Source organism: Macaca fascicularis, chromosome 9 (genome assembly GCF_037993035.2).
Source record: "Macaca fascicularis isolate 582-1 chromosome 9, T2T-MFA8v1.1".
In the NCBI taxonomy this organism is placed as follows: domain Eukaryota; kingdom Metazoa; phylum Chordata; class Mammalia; order Primates; family Cercopithecidae; genus Macaca; species Macaca fascicularis.
The window spans coordinates 141648084-141665360 of record NC_088383.1 but is presented as its reverse complement, the minus strand read 5'-3'; the positions used below and the strand labels follow the sequence as shown (position 1 = coordinate 141665360).

General features: G+C 51.5%; 1 protein-coding gene across 10 annotated transcripts in view; it reads right to left on the bottom strand.

Annotated features, from left to right (window-relative positions):
• Positions 1–17277, bottom strand: part of INPP5A (inositol polyphosphate-5-phosphatase A) — a 256343-nt gene that overhangs the window by 194181 nt on the left and 44885 nt on the right. Inside the window, exon 1 of one of the 10 annotated variants that reach the window (XM_065521649.2) lies at positions 7525–17257. The exons of the other annotated variants lie outside the window; for them this stretch is intronic. Within the exon in view, the coding sequence (XP_065377721.1) occupies positions 7525–7566 (42 nt within the window). The 5' untranslated portion in view covers positions 7567–17257. Of the gene's footprint in view, positions 1–7524; positions 17258–17277 lie in introns of those variants that run through there. 10 annotated transcript variants of the gene reach the window in all.

Sequence of the window (17277 nt, the reverse complement as noted above, 5' to 3'; positions counted from 1 at the left end):
AAAAACTCATTCCTTTTAAATGTGGAACTCTATATCTGGGAGTCAGTCCTAAAAAAAGTAATTTTAAACAGCAAAAATGCTCTGTCAACAAAGAAGTTCATAATAGCAGCATTTATAAGAGAATTACAGTTAGAATTCTGCAGAAGAATATTACAGAAGACTCCTCAATAAAGAAAGTTACACAGGGCGTCCACGGAAGGAATGGAGAGGGAAGCACCAAAAACAAATTTATTGGATGATAAAACATGATGTGGAGATAGACAGGATGCCAGTGACAAACACCACAATGTGGGTAAGAAAGGCAGTGAGCTACACACCCACCAACAAACACACAATGTGGGTAAGGACAGCAGTGAGCTACACACTCACCAACAAACACCGCAATGTGGGCAAAGACAGTAGTGAGCTACATGCTCACCAACAAACACCACAATGTGGGTAAGAAAGGCAGTGAACTACACACTCACCAACAAACACCGCAATGTGGGTAAGGACAGCAGTGAGCTACACACTCACCAACAAACACCGCAATGTGGGCAAAGACAGTAGTGAGCTACACGCTCACCAACAAACACCACAATGTGGGTAAGAAAGGCAGTGAACTACACACTCACCAACAAACACCGCAATGTGGGTAAGGACAGCAGTGAACTACACACTCACCAACAAACACTGCAATGTGGGCAAAGACAGCAGTGAGCTACACACTCACCAACAAACACCACAATGTGGGCAAAGACAGCAGTGAGCTACACGCTCACCAACACACACCGAAATGTGGGTAAGAAAGGCAGTGAACTACACACTCACCAACAAACACCACAATGTGGGTAAAGACAGCAGTGAACTACACGCTCACCAACAAACACCGCAATGTGGGTAAGAAAGGCAGTGAGCTACAACTCAACAACAAACACCGCAATGTAGGTGAGGACAGCAGTGAACTACACACCAGTGATTAAAATAACAAGTATTATGTTAGGTATATGTTACCAAAGTAAAGATTTACAATGAGCACACACTGACATGGAAGACACTTATACCCTAAAAAAATGGATTGAACACAAAATAAATCACACCTCACACAAGCCCCCACCGGCAGCAAGCAGTCCACATGGCCACCTGCAGATGTGGCCCTGCAGAAACTGAGTGCCCTGGCCCCCTTCCTCGCTGTGGCCAATGCAAAGAAACAGCTGGCCGCCGAGGGTCTGCGGAGACTCCAGAAAGGGTGCCAGCATGTCACAGGAGCCCCTCACACTGAGCGCTGTCAGCACTCCCAACAGTATTCTCAACAGGAAAAGGGAAAAAGACAGAAAAAAATGCCCAAAGGTCGGAGTGGGTATTTGAGGCAGAGGTATTTCTTTTCCCTTTATTTTTAACATGCCTATAATCATCGTGCATTACTTTCAAATTTTTTAACTCTTAATTTTAAAGGCTTTAGTAAGAAGAAAATGAAAGCCACTTTGGCCAGCATCTTAAATAATTGCCTGTCACTAAGAGCAATAACAAAGGGCAAATGGCAGACGGGGAGAACCACGGAGAATCTCATACAGCCTGCAGGGCTGGGCGGGGGACCGTCTCCCGGAGAGCTCCAGGCAGGCAGCTGTGGGGCAGAGTCCCCACCTCAGGAAGAGCTGCTACAAGTGAGCCAGCAAAGACAACCACCCCAACACACATGCCACATACGTGCAGGCACACACACCCACCACGCCACACATACGCACCACACACACACGCACCACACGCAGTACACGCACACAAAACACACACCACAGACACACCACACACACAACACACACGACACACCCAAAAACACACATGCCACACACGTGCAGGCACACACACCCACCACGCCACACATACGCACCACACACACACACACCACACGCAGTACACGCACACAAAACACACACCACAGACACACCACACACACAACACACCCAAAAACACACATGCCACACACGTGCAGGCACACACACCCACCACGCCACACATACGCACCACACACACACGCACCACATGCAGTACACGCACACAAAACACACACCACAGGCACACCACACACACAACACACACGACACACCCAAAAACACACATGCCACACACGTGCAGGCACACACACCCACCACGCCACACATACACACCACACACACACACACCACACGCAGTACACGCACACAAAACACACACCACAGACACACCACACACACAACACACACGACACACCCAAAAACACACATGCCACACACGTGCAGGCACACACACCCACCACGCCACACATACACACCACACACACACGCACCACACGCAGTACACGAACACAAAACACACACCACAGACACACCACACACACAACACACACGACACACCCAAAAACACACATGCCACACACGTGCAGGCACACACACCCACCACGCCACACATACGCACCACACACACACGCACCACACGCAGTACACGAACACAAAACACACACCACAGACACACCACACACACAACACACACGACACACCCAAAAACACACATGCCACACACGTGCAGGCACACACCCACCACGCCACACATACGCACCACACACACACGCACCACACGCAGTACACGCACACAAAACACACACCACAGACACACCACACACACAACACACACGACACACCCAAAAACACACATGCCACACACGTGCAGGCACACACACCCACCACGCCACACATACACACCACACACACACACACCACACGCAGTACACGCACACAAAACACACACCACAGACACACCACACACACAACACACACGACACACCCAAAAACACACATGCCACACACGTGCAGGCACACACACCCACCACGCCACACATACGCACCACACACACACGCACCACACGCAGTACACGAACACAAAACACACACCACAGACACACCACACACACAACACACACGACACACCCAAAAACACACATGCCACACACGTGCAGGCACACACACCCACCACGCCACACATACACACCACACACACACACCACACGCAGTACACGCACACAAAACACACACCACAGACACACCACACACACAACACACACGACACACCCAAAAACACACATGCCACACACGTGCAGGCACACACACCCACGACGCCACACATACGCACCACACACACACGCACCACATGCAGTACACGCACACAAAGCACACACACCACAGACACACCACACACAACACACACACGACACACCCAAAAACACACATGCCACACACGTGCAGGCACACACCCACCACGCCACACATACACACCACACACACACGCACCACACGCAGTACACGCACACAAAACACACACCACAGACACACCACACACACAACACACACGACACACCCAAAAACACACATGCCACACACGTGCAGGCACACACACCCACCACGCCACACATACGCACCACACACACACACACCACACGCAGTACACGCACACAAAACACACACCACAGACACACCACACACACCACACACGACACACCCAAAAACACACATGCCACACACGTGCAGGCACACACACCCACCACGCCACACATACGCACCACACACACATGCACCACATGCAGTACACGCACACAAAGCACACACACCACAGACACACCACACACAACACACACACGACACACACCACGCACACACCACACCCAAACACACATGCCACACACGTGCAGGCACACCCACCACGCCACACATATGCATCACACACACACACACCACAGACACACCACACACACACCACACACAACATACACACACCACACATACCACACACAACAGACACACCACACCACACACACCACACCCAAACACACATGCAGGCACACACACCCACCACGCCACACATATGCACCACACACGCACCACAGCGCAGTACACGCACACAAAACACACACACCACAGACACAACATACACACAACACACACAAGACACCACACCACACACACACCACACCCAAACACATGCCACACACGTGCAGGCACACACACCCACCACGCCACACATACGCACCACACACACACACCACACACACACATAACACACACAACATACACACACCACATATACCACACACAACAGACATACCACACCACACACACACCACACCCAAACACACGTGCAGGCACATACACCCACCACACCACACATATGCACCACACACACCACAGACACACCAAACACCACACAAACAGACACACACCACACACACACCACACCCAAACACATGTGCTGGCACACACACCCACCACGCCACACATATGCACCACACACACACACGCACTACATACACCACACACACACAACACACACAATACACACAGACACCACACACCACACCCAAACACACATGCCACACATGTGCAGGCACACACCCACCACGCCACACATATGCAGCACACACACATGCACGACACACCACCCATGCCCAGCCACGCAAATGCACCCCACACACTCACATACCACACGCCTATGCGTACGGGCACACCTACACACACACGCTCAAAAGCCACCTAGGCTGTTGCTACAGGACTGGTCAGTGCAGATGACGGAATGTTTCCACTGACGCAGGAAGTCTCAGCACGTTCTGCAGTGATGGATGCGTTCTAGACCTGCACCAGCCACATCTGTCCTTTAAATGAGGCTACTGGTGACTGAACAATTTTTTTATTGTATGCAATTTTAGTTCATTTAAATTTTAATAATCACATGTGGTTAGAGGCTACATTACTACACAGCACAGCTCTGGATCACAGCACAAGAAGGAAAGCTCTAAGTTTCTATTACAAGACAAACACAACATTGGTAATATAAACAGGATGAAGACAGCATATGTGCAAAAGGGAAACCTTCAAGCCAGTCTCACGTGTGCACTCGTGTGTGCTGCGACACACACACCCCAAAGATCCAGCAGCACATTAAAAACTTCACACATAGTAAGCAAGCGGACTATTCTATACATACATGGATGATTCACTGTTAGGAAAACCACTAATACAACTGATCATACTAACAGATCAAAAAAAATCTAATGATTATCTTTACAGTTCCCGGCAAACAAAGAATTCCAGTTATGGCTGCAACATATAAGAGCTTTGAAAATTTCCAAAATTAGTGCCAGACACCAAACTACAGATCCATGAAGCCCAGAGAATATCAAGAGAATAAATACCAAACAATCTATACCTAGACAGATCATATCCCAATTGTAGAAAATCACAAACAAAGAAAATATTGAAAGAAGAAAAGAAAAAGTACATCTTAGCTCTAGAGGAACAAGGACCAGAACTAGAGTGAACTTGTCAACAGGAACCAGCAAGAAGAGGGTGGAAGGACAACCCCCCGCCCCCGCCCCCTCCAATCACGTGCGCAGCAAAATCCTCCTTCAAAAGTGAAAGAAAAATAAACTTTCTCACACAAAAAAGTAGATGTGCCCTGTAAGTCATGTTTAAAAAGTTCTTCAGGGAGGAAAATATGCTACAAGTCAAAATTCTGGATGTACATAGGAAAGAAAAAATGACGGAGAAGGAATAAATGAAGGTTTTTTTTAAGTTTACTGAGAAGTTCTTCAATAAAGTCAACAACCATTTGTCAGAAAATTGTAATGTGGGATTCCAGCAGGCCGCAGGGCTCCCCACGCCCCGGCATTCGCATCGGGGTAATTCCCGTCCCCAGGGCAGGCGGGACCTATGAACCGGGGCAGACGGCACTCCCATGCCTAGGCTGAGGCAAAGGTGAAAGGGTCGGGCAGACACAATGAAGCTCCATCTCCAGCTGATCTTAAGTTAATCAAAAGGGAGATAATCCTGGGTGGGTCTCATCTTATCCATGAGCCACTCCAGAGTGAGTCTAAAGGTCTGAGGCTGTAAGCAGAGGGCAGTCTCTCTCCTATGGGCTCTGGCACAGCAGGAAGCCATGAGTCCTACAACCACAGGAAAATGATATCTGCCAAGCACCCGAGGCAGTCTGAAAGCAGGCCCTGCCTAGTTGGGCCTCCAGATGAGAACACAGCCCCCTGAGAACAAGCAACGTGACTGCAGCCGTGTGAGACCTCAGCAAAGGACTCAGCGGGCTGAGCCCCAATCTCCACCCTACAGAAGCATGAAACAACAAACTGGTGTTGCTTTAGCCATGACATCCGCCGCCACCTGTGACACAGCACAGAAAGTCCTGCATGTGCCTCAGATTAGGACTATACACGTCTGTATCAGAAAATAAAATTAATATTATTTAAAACATTTTTGGTCAAGCACAGTGGCTCACACTTGTGATTCGAGCACTTTGGGAGGCCAAAGTGGGCAGATCACCTGAGATCAGGAGTTCGTGACCAGCCTGGCCAACATCGTAAAACCCCATCTCTGCTAAAAATAGCAGGCTGTAGTGGCACACACTTGTAGTCCCAGCTACTCGGGAGGCTGAGGCAGGAGAATCGCTTGAACCCGGGAGGTGGAGGCTGCAGTGAGCTGAGGTTGTGCCACTGCACTCCAGCCTGGACCACAAGACTCCATCTCAAAAAAAGCCAAAAAGGAAAACAAACAAACAAACAAAAAGCATTTTTGCCCCACTCAGATTTTGTTTTGGTATAATATCTACAGTAAGACTCCAATTTAAATGTTCCCCCGCATGGTTAACAAACTATCTTACAATGGATTGTTAAATTGTACGAATCCTCCTGTTCCTCACACTACTATGTAGTCAACCTGTCCCTCCCTCTCTCAGGTAGCTTAACCAAATGTGTGCTTCATTGATGTTTTCAAACTCTTGCCATTTCCTTAACTTACTGTCTTTCTGGATTTTTCTTCTGTATTTTATTCAATAATTTTTGGATTTATATAATCCTTCTAAAATTCCATTTATGGCACAGTTCTATACTCTAGCCTTATGAGTGAAATGCTTTGTCTGTTCACTGTTATTATTTCTTGTTTAATAGCAACAACACTGAATACGACGCTGAATACGACGCTGAATATGATGAATACGACGCTGAATACCGTATGAGACACGGATTCGAAACATCCCACCCCACATGCTGACGCCTCATCCCAGAGCCGGCTGCTTCCTCCTGGGCAAACCTGGCCATTCCCTCGGACACGGAAACACAGCAAGGGTGCCCATTACGCCCAGTGCCCTTTCACCTGACATCCTAGGGGGAGGGAACAAGATCCAAAAGGGAACACACGTGGGGGCGCAGCTCCAGGGAAAGAGACTCTGAGCTCCGTGCACTTGTGGCCAGCGTCAGAGCACATCTGGAGGAGCAGAGAAGCGGGGAGAAAACGGACAGACAACAAGAGAATCCAGGAAAGCAGGAGGTCCCAAAATTCACAGACAAAACAACAGCCATCGCAGACACCAACAACAACCAGGCAGAAGGCCTGCTGGAAGAGAAGCCCACTTCCAACGCAACAAGCAAGGAAAAAGGTAACCTCACCAATGACCTTTTGCACATGTGAACACTGTGTAAGAGAAAAACTTTAAGACATTCCTGAAGGAAACGAACAAAACCTTTGAGTCCATGAAAAGACCCCTCTTGTTTCCAGAGACCATGACTCAGCGCCATAAAGCTGTCAGTCCTCTCCAAGCAAGCACAGAAATAGCCCTGGCCCCATCCCACTGCCTGCGAGCGGCCCGCCCCCGCCCAGCCCAAACGAGACAAGGTGATTCTAAAGTTCATATGGAAAAATAAACTATGACTCAAAATCCAAACACGATCTTTAAAAAGAGTAAGTCAACTCTAACTTTTTTTAAACTTTGGCATGGCAAAATCAAAAGACAAATGTCAAACTGGTTGGAAATATTTGCAATACATATCACAGATAATTAATCTTCTTGAAATTGGAAGAACTCTTAAAAGTCGAGGGAAAAATACAAAAAAAAAAAAAAAAAAAAAAAAGACGGAAAAATGGGCAAAGGACCCACAGAGGAGTCACAGAAGATCCGCGAATGATGCCATACACGAGGAGCCTCTTCCCGCCAAGCTGGGAGTGGGGCTATGCCGCCTTCCCCGTGACAGCAGCCCGGGCCTCCAGACTGGCAGCACGCGAAGCTCCCAAGCTCACTTTGGTAATGTTCTTGCCAAAATTGCTAAGTGAAAACCAAGGAGCAATCAACTATCTAACCATGGACAGGACAGCTAACCACAGAGTGAGCAACAACCACAGTGACCCACACCACGGGCCGCCCTGAAGACAAGTGGGCTGGACTCTTTCAGATGGCAACGCCAGAAAGACCCAAGCAGGGGGCTGAGACGAAAAGAGTCAAACATGAACGACCTCCAAAGATGGTGCATGGCCCCCACGTACATCCAGGAAGAGGGAAGAGGGGACTCAGTGCTACCGAGGCTATCTGGAAGCAACAGGGTGCGGTGACTCTAAACGTGACGCTTGAGATCACTGCACCGCGGACCCATCGCTGGAGGGTGCAACCGGCATGATGGTTGGAACGTCCACCAACGCAGGCCCCGCTGACATCTTCACAAGTGTTGCAATGTCCGCACCTGCATTCCAACAGTGTCTCCCCCACACTCCTCCGTGCCCCAGGAGGTGCTGGACACAGCCAGCCTGACTTCCCAGCCTTCCTGCCAGCAGACAGCTGCTGGACACCAGCTTCACTTCCAGTGTGGACAGCGTGGGGGACATCATGGAGGCCACACTGTCCCTCCCCACACAGGACAGTGTCACCACACGGAGACCACACTGTCCCTCCCCACACAGGACAGTGTCACCACAGATGGACACAACACTGTCCCTCCCCACACAGGACAGCGTCACCACGGGGACGGAGGCCACACTGTCCCTCCCCACACAGGACGGCGTCACCACGGATGGACACAACACTGTCCCTCCCCACACAGGACAGCGTCACCACGGGCACGGAGACCACACTGTCCGTCCCCACACAGGACGGCGTCACCACGGGGACGGAGGCCACACTGTCCCTCCCCACACAGGACGGCGTCACCACAGATGGACACGACACTGTCTCTCCCCACACAGGATGGCGTCACCACGGGGACGGAGGCCACACTGTCCCTCCCCACATAGGACGGCGTCACCACGGGGACGGAGGCCACACTGTCCCTCCCCACAAAGGACGGCGTCACCACGGGGACGGAGGCCACACTGTCCCTCCCCACACAGGACGGCGTCACCACGGGGACGGAGGCCACACTGTCCCTCCCCACACAGGACAGCGTCACCACAGATGGACACGACACTGTCTCTCCCCACACAGGATGGCGTCACCACGGGGACGGAGGCCACACTGTCCCTCCCCACACAGGACGGCGTCACCACAGATGGACACGACACTGTCTCTCCCCACACAGGATGGCGTCACCACAGGGATGGAGACCACACTGTCGCTCCCCACAGGATGGCGTCTGACCACTGCAGGAGGCCCCATCCCTGGCGTCCCTCGCCAGCAGCACACCTTGACCAATTATTTCAAGCCAACTTCTGGAAAGCTCAGGTGCCACAACTCTCAGCCACCTTCGAGCCTCCCCTTTAAAGACCCCGTCCTTTTCCAGTGATGATGACGATGTGAAACCGCCCATGCAGGAGCTATGGGTCCCGTCGAGGGGCTCCCCGAGGCCTGGCGTGGCATTGCACAACGGCGCCCTCCCACCATGCCCTGCTCCGGCCTCCTCTGTGACCTCCCTGTGCTCGCGCCAGGCATGGTCCTGGGTGGAGGCTGTGGGCTCCCTGGCACGGGATAACCTGTGTCACCCCCTAACCTCACAACACCTCTCGCACTGCTGGTCTGCACAGGGCGAGAGTGGAAAGCCAGGAGCTTTGGAGTCTGAGGCCACCTCTGGTCTGCTCTCTGAAGGTCTTGAGACAACACCGTTTGGGAGGACAGGGCAGCATGGCCATCGCTCTCCCACTCACCAGGCACTGCCTGGGCCCTGGCTGGCAGGGAGCACACAGGGTGCTGGGACACACACGACCCACAAGTTGTTCAGTAGACACCCGCAAGAAACCTCCACAGGCAGAAGGCTTCCCAAGGCAGGACTCCATCCCAACAGGAAGAAAATGCTGGAAGCAGTGGAGGCTGTGGTCGGTGGGGCCTAAGGAAGGACAGGAGGGGCAAATGCCTCAGCTTGGACCGTAGCCCCTGCCAGAGGCCCTTGCAAAGGGATCCTCAGTGTTGGGGACCAGGTGCCCACATTCTGACCCACCATCCAGGACGTTCCGCAAACTCCACCTTCCCTTTGCCTCAAGGACCCACACAGCAAGCCGAGTGGGAAGGCACTCCCATGGCTGTCCTTGAGCCCGCGTGCGCACGTGGCCCTGCAGGGTGTGGGTGCCGCCTGTCAAACGACCCCAGCGCTCCCTCAGCAGGCAGGCACAGTGAACACCTGGCCAGAAGGACTAGTGGGCTTCAGAGACTGGGCAGGAACCCTGCACATGGTGCAGATGTGGATTCCAATCCACAAAAGCCAAGAGGCCTGGGGCAGCAGCCCCTACACCCTGGACCACACCCCACACTCCAAGAAACAGTGACCACCGTGACAACACACGCCAGAACACGCGACCACACCCCACACTCCAAGAAACAGTGACCACCGTGACAACGCACGCCAGAACACGCGACCACACCCCACACTCCAAGAAACAGTGACCACCATGACAACGCACGCCAGAACACGCGACCACACCCCACACTCCAAAAAACAGTGACCACCATAACACACGCCAGAACACGCGACCACACCCCACACTCCAAGAAACAGTGACCACCACAACACACACCAGAACACACGACCACACCCCACACTCCAAGAAACAGTGACCACCATGACAACACACGCCAGAACACGCGACCACACCCCACACTCCAAGAAACAGAGACCACCATGACAACACATGCCAGAACACGCGACCACACCCCACACTCCAAGAAACAGAGACCACCATAACAACACACGCCAGAACACGCGACCACACCCCACACTCCAAGAAACAGTGACCACCACAACACACACCAGAATGCGTGACCACACCCCACACTCCAAGAAACAGTGACCACCATGACAACACACGCCAGAACAAGCAACCACACCCCACACTCCAAGAAAGTGACCACCATGACAACACACGCCAGAACACGCGACCACACCCCACACTCCAAGAAACAGAGACCACCATGACAACACACGCCAGAACACGCGACCACACCCCACACTCCAAGAAACAGTGACCACCATAACACACGCCAGAACACGCAACCACACCCCACACTCTAAGAAACAGTGACCACCGATGACGACACACACCAGAACGCAGGACCACACCCCACACTCCAAGAAACAGTGGCCACCGATGGCGACATACACCAGAACGTTAACTCATCTCCTTCTAAAGACTTCCTTAAAACTTTAAAATACAAGTCATTTAAAAATAAGTACTGTGGGAACCTTAACCCTGTAGACCCAGCGCAGGCCGAGGCCTCCTGGTGACATAGGGTAGGCGCCATGCTTGGGGGCGGGAACCCAGAGCCATACTGCTGATTCCTCAGGAAACCCTGCCCCGCGTGACTCGCTTATCCCTGTGGAAAAGCATTTCCTTTCATGAGAAAAGTCCTCTTGTCTGTGCAGCCATAAATACATTGCAGCTAAAAATAGTTTTGTAAAAGGAAGTAACGACTGGGCCTTCCACCAAAGGACAAGCGCAAACTGTGTCCAGGCGGCGCGGCAGGAAGGCCCATGAGAAAGGACACAGTCTGCAAGCTGCGTCTCCCGAGTAGGACAGAGAGCTCTCTCAAAATTCAGTTTTCTCTCACAATATTATTCCCGTTAGCTGAACCTGACAGGGCAAGAGAAATAAAAAGAAAACAGGGACACAGAGGAACAGATACCTTCCGATGAAAGATAATTCAGAACTATCCTCCTCTTTCATCAAATACAGCGACAAAATCGGCTTAAGTCTCTACACATGATGGCAAACTTCTCCAAAAGATGTATGCTAGCAAACTTAATCCACTGGGAAAAGGGCTGTACACCCTAGAATATATTTAAAATGAGAACTTATCATTAGAGAGGGTCAAATTTCTTTTTTTTTTTTTTTTTTTTGAGGTGGAGTTTTACTCTTGTTGCCCAGGCTGGAGTGCAGTGGCACCATCTCGGCTCACTGCAACCTCCGCCTTCCCGATTCACGCCATTCTCCTGTCTCAGCCTCCTGAGTAGCTGGGATTACAGGCATGCGCCACCACGCCCGGCTAATTTTTTGTCTTATTAGTAGAAACAGGATTTCACCATGTTGGTCAGGCTAGTCACGAACTCCCGGCCTCAGATGATCTGCCCGCCTCGGCCTCCCAAAGTGCTGGGGGATTACAGGTGTGAGCCACCATGCCCCAAATTCTAAGAAACAACACAAGTGTAACTTTGAAATCATGGCATACACAAAACGCAATTATCTACAGGCCCCATTTCTGAACGGAATAATCTGGCTAGCTTCTGAGCACAGCATACAAACACCACAGAGGAAGAGGCTGGAGTTCAGACAAGTTTAAACATTGGCCCGGAAATTTCGCCCGGTCCCCGTGTGGTGGCATCTCCAGTTACAGGGACCCTGTGGGCAAAGGTTCCCTCTGGCATGGCCGCATCCTTTCCCCGTCATGACTTCTGACCTCGAATCACACAGGCCATGCCAGGATCCCTGCCAGCCCCACAGAGCACACCATGCGCCGTGCTGGCAGCAGCAGAAATGGGATGGGCTGCCTCAACCGGACCCCCCACCACCCCCGTGAAGACCTGCCAGCCCCTCCTGCCCAGACACGGCCTTCACTCCTGCTGCCAGCAGGTAATAGGTGAGGAACCGGCCCGAGCTGCCCTGGGTCCATCTCCTGTCCGCCCTCTGAGTTCTGTGGATGCTGCTCGTTGCCTACTGTCTTCACACTGGCTGTCTTGTCTTGTTTCTTAAATGTGTTTCTATTATTTTTTAAAACTGAAAAAAGCCATAACACACTACATGGCTCAGCCGTAACTGAAACACACGCAGTCTTAGTGACAATGATCTTGGTGATGACAGCATAAGGATGGCAGGGGGAGGGACTACACGGGGGACAGGGCATGATGACATCAATCTGCAGAAGCCGACAGGTGACGAAAAACTGGCTCCGACTCAAACTCGCTATTTACAAAGTGGGCACGAGCAGACAACCGCAGCCTCGCCGCGCCACCTCCTGAGGCGCAAGAGAACCGCAGCCTCGCCGAGCTCCTCCGCCTCCTGAGGCGCAAGAGAACCGCAGCCTCGCCGAGCTCCTCCGCCTCCTGACGCGCGAGAGAACCGCAGCCTCGCCGAGCTCCTCCGCCTCCTGACGCGCGAGAGAACCGCAGCCTCGCCGAGCTCCTCCGCCTCCTGACGCGCGAGAGAACCGCAGCCTCGCCGAGGTCCGCCGCCTCCTGACGCGCGAGAGAACCGCAGCCTCGCCGAGCTCCGCCGCCTCCTGACGCGCGAGAGAACCGCAGCCTCGCCGAGGTCCGCCGCCTCCTGACGCGCGAGAGAACCGCAGCCTCGCCGCCCTGCGCCGCCTCCTGACGCGCGAGAGAACCGCAGCCTCGCCGCCCTGCGCCGCCTCCTGACGCGCGAGAGAACCGCAGCCTCGCCGCCCTGCGCCGCCTCCTGACGCGCGAGAGAACCGCAGCCTCGCCGCCCTGCGCCGCCTCCTGACGCGCGAGAGAACCGCAGCCTCGCCGCCCTGCGCCGCCTCCTGACGCGCGAGAGAACCGCAGCCTCGCCGCCCTGCGCCGCCTCCTGACGCGCGAGAGAACCGCAGCCTCGCCGAGCTCCGCCACCTCCTGACGCGCGAGAGAACCGCAGCCTCGTGGAGCTCCGCTGCCTCCTGACGCACATGCAGTTTCTTTCTCTGTTCAACTTAAATGGAAATTGCTTTTCAAAAGTCAATCATACTTGTTTCAGAAATTTGGGGAAATTCAGCAGGAGGGAAGCACAGAAGAGTGAAAATCACTGGCAGCGCCATCACCACGAGGCTCTGGCGCACACGTAACCGGCCATTTCACTGCAGATTCCAGTGACCTCACAGGAGCCCGTCGTCACTGGCCACCCTTCCACGCACCTATGGTGACCTCTGGTCCCCCGTGCCAAGTGACACCTCCAGATGTTCCGCAGCACCAGGCACTCGGCTGACCGCTTCCCACAGAGGAAGTCAACTGGGTTTCTGGGGAACGGCATGTCGTGCCCACCCTGCCAGCCGTGCGGCACTGTGTGGGGAATGGTGATGAGCTCGCCAAGGAGCTGTGAGCCCCTGGGGAGGCAGCCCCGCCCATGGTCCAGAGAGCCCCCTGCTCTCCTCACAAGAAACCAAATGTGTGCCCAGTCCCCGTCCTGGAGAGTGCTGGCTTCTGTCCTGCTGCTGAGAAGACCCAGCTGTGGTAACCAGAGTCGGAGGCGGGGGAGACATGGAGAAGGCCCAAAGTCGGCTTCTCCTGACAGAGGGGCCACCTCTGATGGCCCAGGAGGGTCAGCACCCTAGAAGCACAGGGCACCTTCAGCCCCAGCGGCATAAGGCCAGTCTCTGCCTGGGTCTCCAGAGGCACACCCATTCCCCAAAGGGCAGATGTGTCCCTAAGATCACCCAACCACCGGCCCACAGACAGAAGTGCCAGCCAGGTCTCAGGGACAAGCAGCGAGGTCCAGGGAGGCCTCCAGTTCCAAGGAGGTGAGGCTGCTTCACAGCGACCCAGAGGGAAGCCCAGACACACACAGCACCCTCAGGGTGGGATCCGTGCTTGGACAGAGGCTGCAGTGTCATCCACTCCTGCTAGCAGGAACCAGCAGTGGACAACCGGAAGGACACTCCACCTGCAGGGCAGCCGCTGATGACACGCATCTGTGGGGAGCATCATGCAGAAAATGAAATAAGCCAGGGCCCCCCCAGAAGCAGAGGATGTGGAGACAGAATGAAGTGCAAGAAAAGGATGAAGAGATGGTGGTTTCTGAGGCTCCACGAGACCTGGGAATCCAGGGGTGTCACCACTGCTCCTGGCTTTGCTCTGGTAATGCTTCTCCTCGTTGTAGAGCTTCCAGTCCAGCACACAGGCATCCCCCGTAGCTGAAGGGACACATTCCAGGACCCCCAGTGGATGCCTGTAACAGCAGCTAGTACCAAACCCTATGTACACCATGGTTTTTCCTATACATACATACATATCCATGATAAAGTTTAATGTTAGGTACAGTAAGAGATAAACAATAACTGATAATAGAACAATTAGGACTATATACGGCAAAATAAGTCATATGAATGTGCTCACAGTCATGCTCTCTCTCGCTCCCTCAAAGTATCTCACCTAGTTTCTGACTGCAATGACATAAGGTACCTGAAACCATGGATGAGGAGAACTACCGTACTTGTATACAAATGATTTCATTTTATTTCATTTTTAAGAACATATTTAGGTACCTGTTAATACTTTGTATAAAGAAACTTTTGGCTCAGTTACGTGACTTCTCATTTCATTTTATTGTATATGTAGTCAAACACACAATGAATTTTAAAATTGCTTCCCCAAAGCACACTTTTAATCAAAACCTGGAATCAACTGCAGTCCTGTTAAAAATGCAACTTTCTAGAAGCCCCTGAAGGTCTGATTAAACAAGTTCCTTGGAAATAACTGTTCTATGTCACCAAGAAAACAGAAAACAGAAAAATCCCAGCACTTTGAGAGGCCTAAGGCCAGGAAAGACCAGTCTAGACAACAGAGTGAAACCTCCATCTCCACAAAAAAATTAAAAGTTTAACCAGGCTTGTGCCTATAGTCCCATCCACTTGGGAGGCTGAGGCAGGATGACTGCTTGAGCCTAGGAGGTTGAGGCAGGGAACTGTGAGTGGGCCTCTGCACTCTAGCCTGGCCGACAGAGGGAGACCCTGTCTCAAAAATAAGTAAATTAACACAAAAAACAGACAATTTAAAAAATTAACAATTTTTTTAGTTCTTAAATAGATTAGCAACACTAATAACCAGTAGGTAGAATGATCAAGAATAAAAGACACAAATTATCATTATCAGGAATCAAAGAGGGGTTATCACTATAGACATTAAAAGAACAATATGAGAATATGTGAACATTGTATCAACAACTTGATAATTTACATGAAGTAGACTGATCATTCCTTTAAATAATTTTTAAGTTTATGTTTTCCTCAGAAAATAAGTTTAAAAATATTTATTCCTTAAAAAATAAAACTTGGCACATAATGAAAAGAAAACTTTTATCTATTAAATTTGATTCGTATCAAAAACCTTCCCACAAAAAAAGGCACAGATGGTTTCATTGGTAAATTCAATTAAACACCTAAAGAAGAAACAGCATCAATCACAGATGGCTCTTTCCAAACACAGAGGCGGGATGACGCTTTCCAAGTGGTTAGTGTTTTCCAAATAGTGGTTAATCTCTGAAGCCAATATAACCCCAACACCAAAACCAGCAAAGGCATCACAGAGGCAAGGCAAAGAAACATTACAGGTCAATAGCTCTCACTGATGTGTACACAAAGCAAGGGCAGAAATATTGGTGTTTTTGTTTTGTTTTGTTTGGAGACACGGTCTTGCTCTATCGCCCAGGCTGGAGTGTCGTGGCACAGTCACAGTTCGCTGCAGCCTCCACCTCCTGTGCCCAAGCAATCCTCCCACCTCAGCCTCCAGAGTAGCTGAGACTACAGGCGCACGCCACTGCAACCAGCTAATTTTTGTAATTTTTTTGTAGAAATAGGGTTTTACCACGTTGCCCAGGCTAGTCTTGAACTCCTGGGCTCAAGTTGTCCGCCCACCTTGGCCTCCCAAAGTGCTGGGATTACAGCCATAAACCACTCTGCCTGGCCCAAAAGACATTTTTTAAAGGAATGTAATGTGACCAAGTAGGGGTTAGCCCAGAAATGCTAGTTTCGTTTAACTAAACATGGATGTAATTTACCAAGTTAGCCAAACAAAGGAAAAAGTATGGGGTCATTTCAGCACATACAGAAAAACCAACCGAGCACATTCGACATTCCTCGATGGCAAAGACGCTCAGCAGAGTACGAAATACAAGGAAACTTCCTCCCTTTGATAAAGGACATTTTTTTAAAAAAGAAACAACGACAAAAATACTCCAGATACTCACATCCTTACTGGTGAACCCCTAAAGGAAGAGCACAGCAGAAAGGCCCAGCTCCCCATGCCAACTCACCCGACACCAAAGGTTCTGACCAGCCCAGCGAGGCAGGAAAAGAAAGGAACGGCCTCAAGCCTGGAGA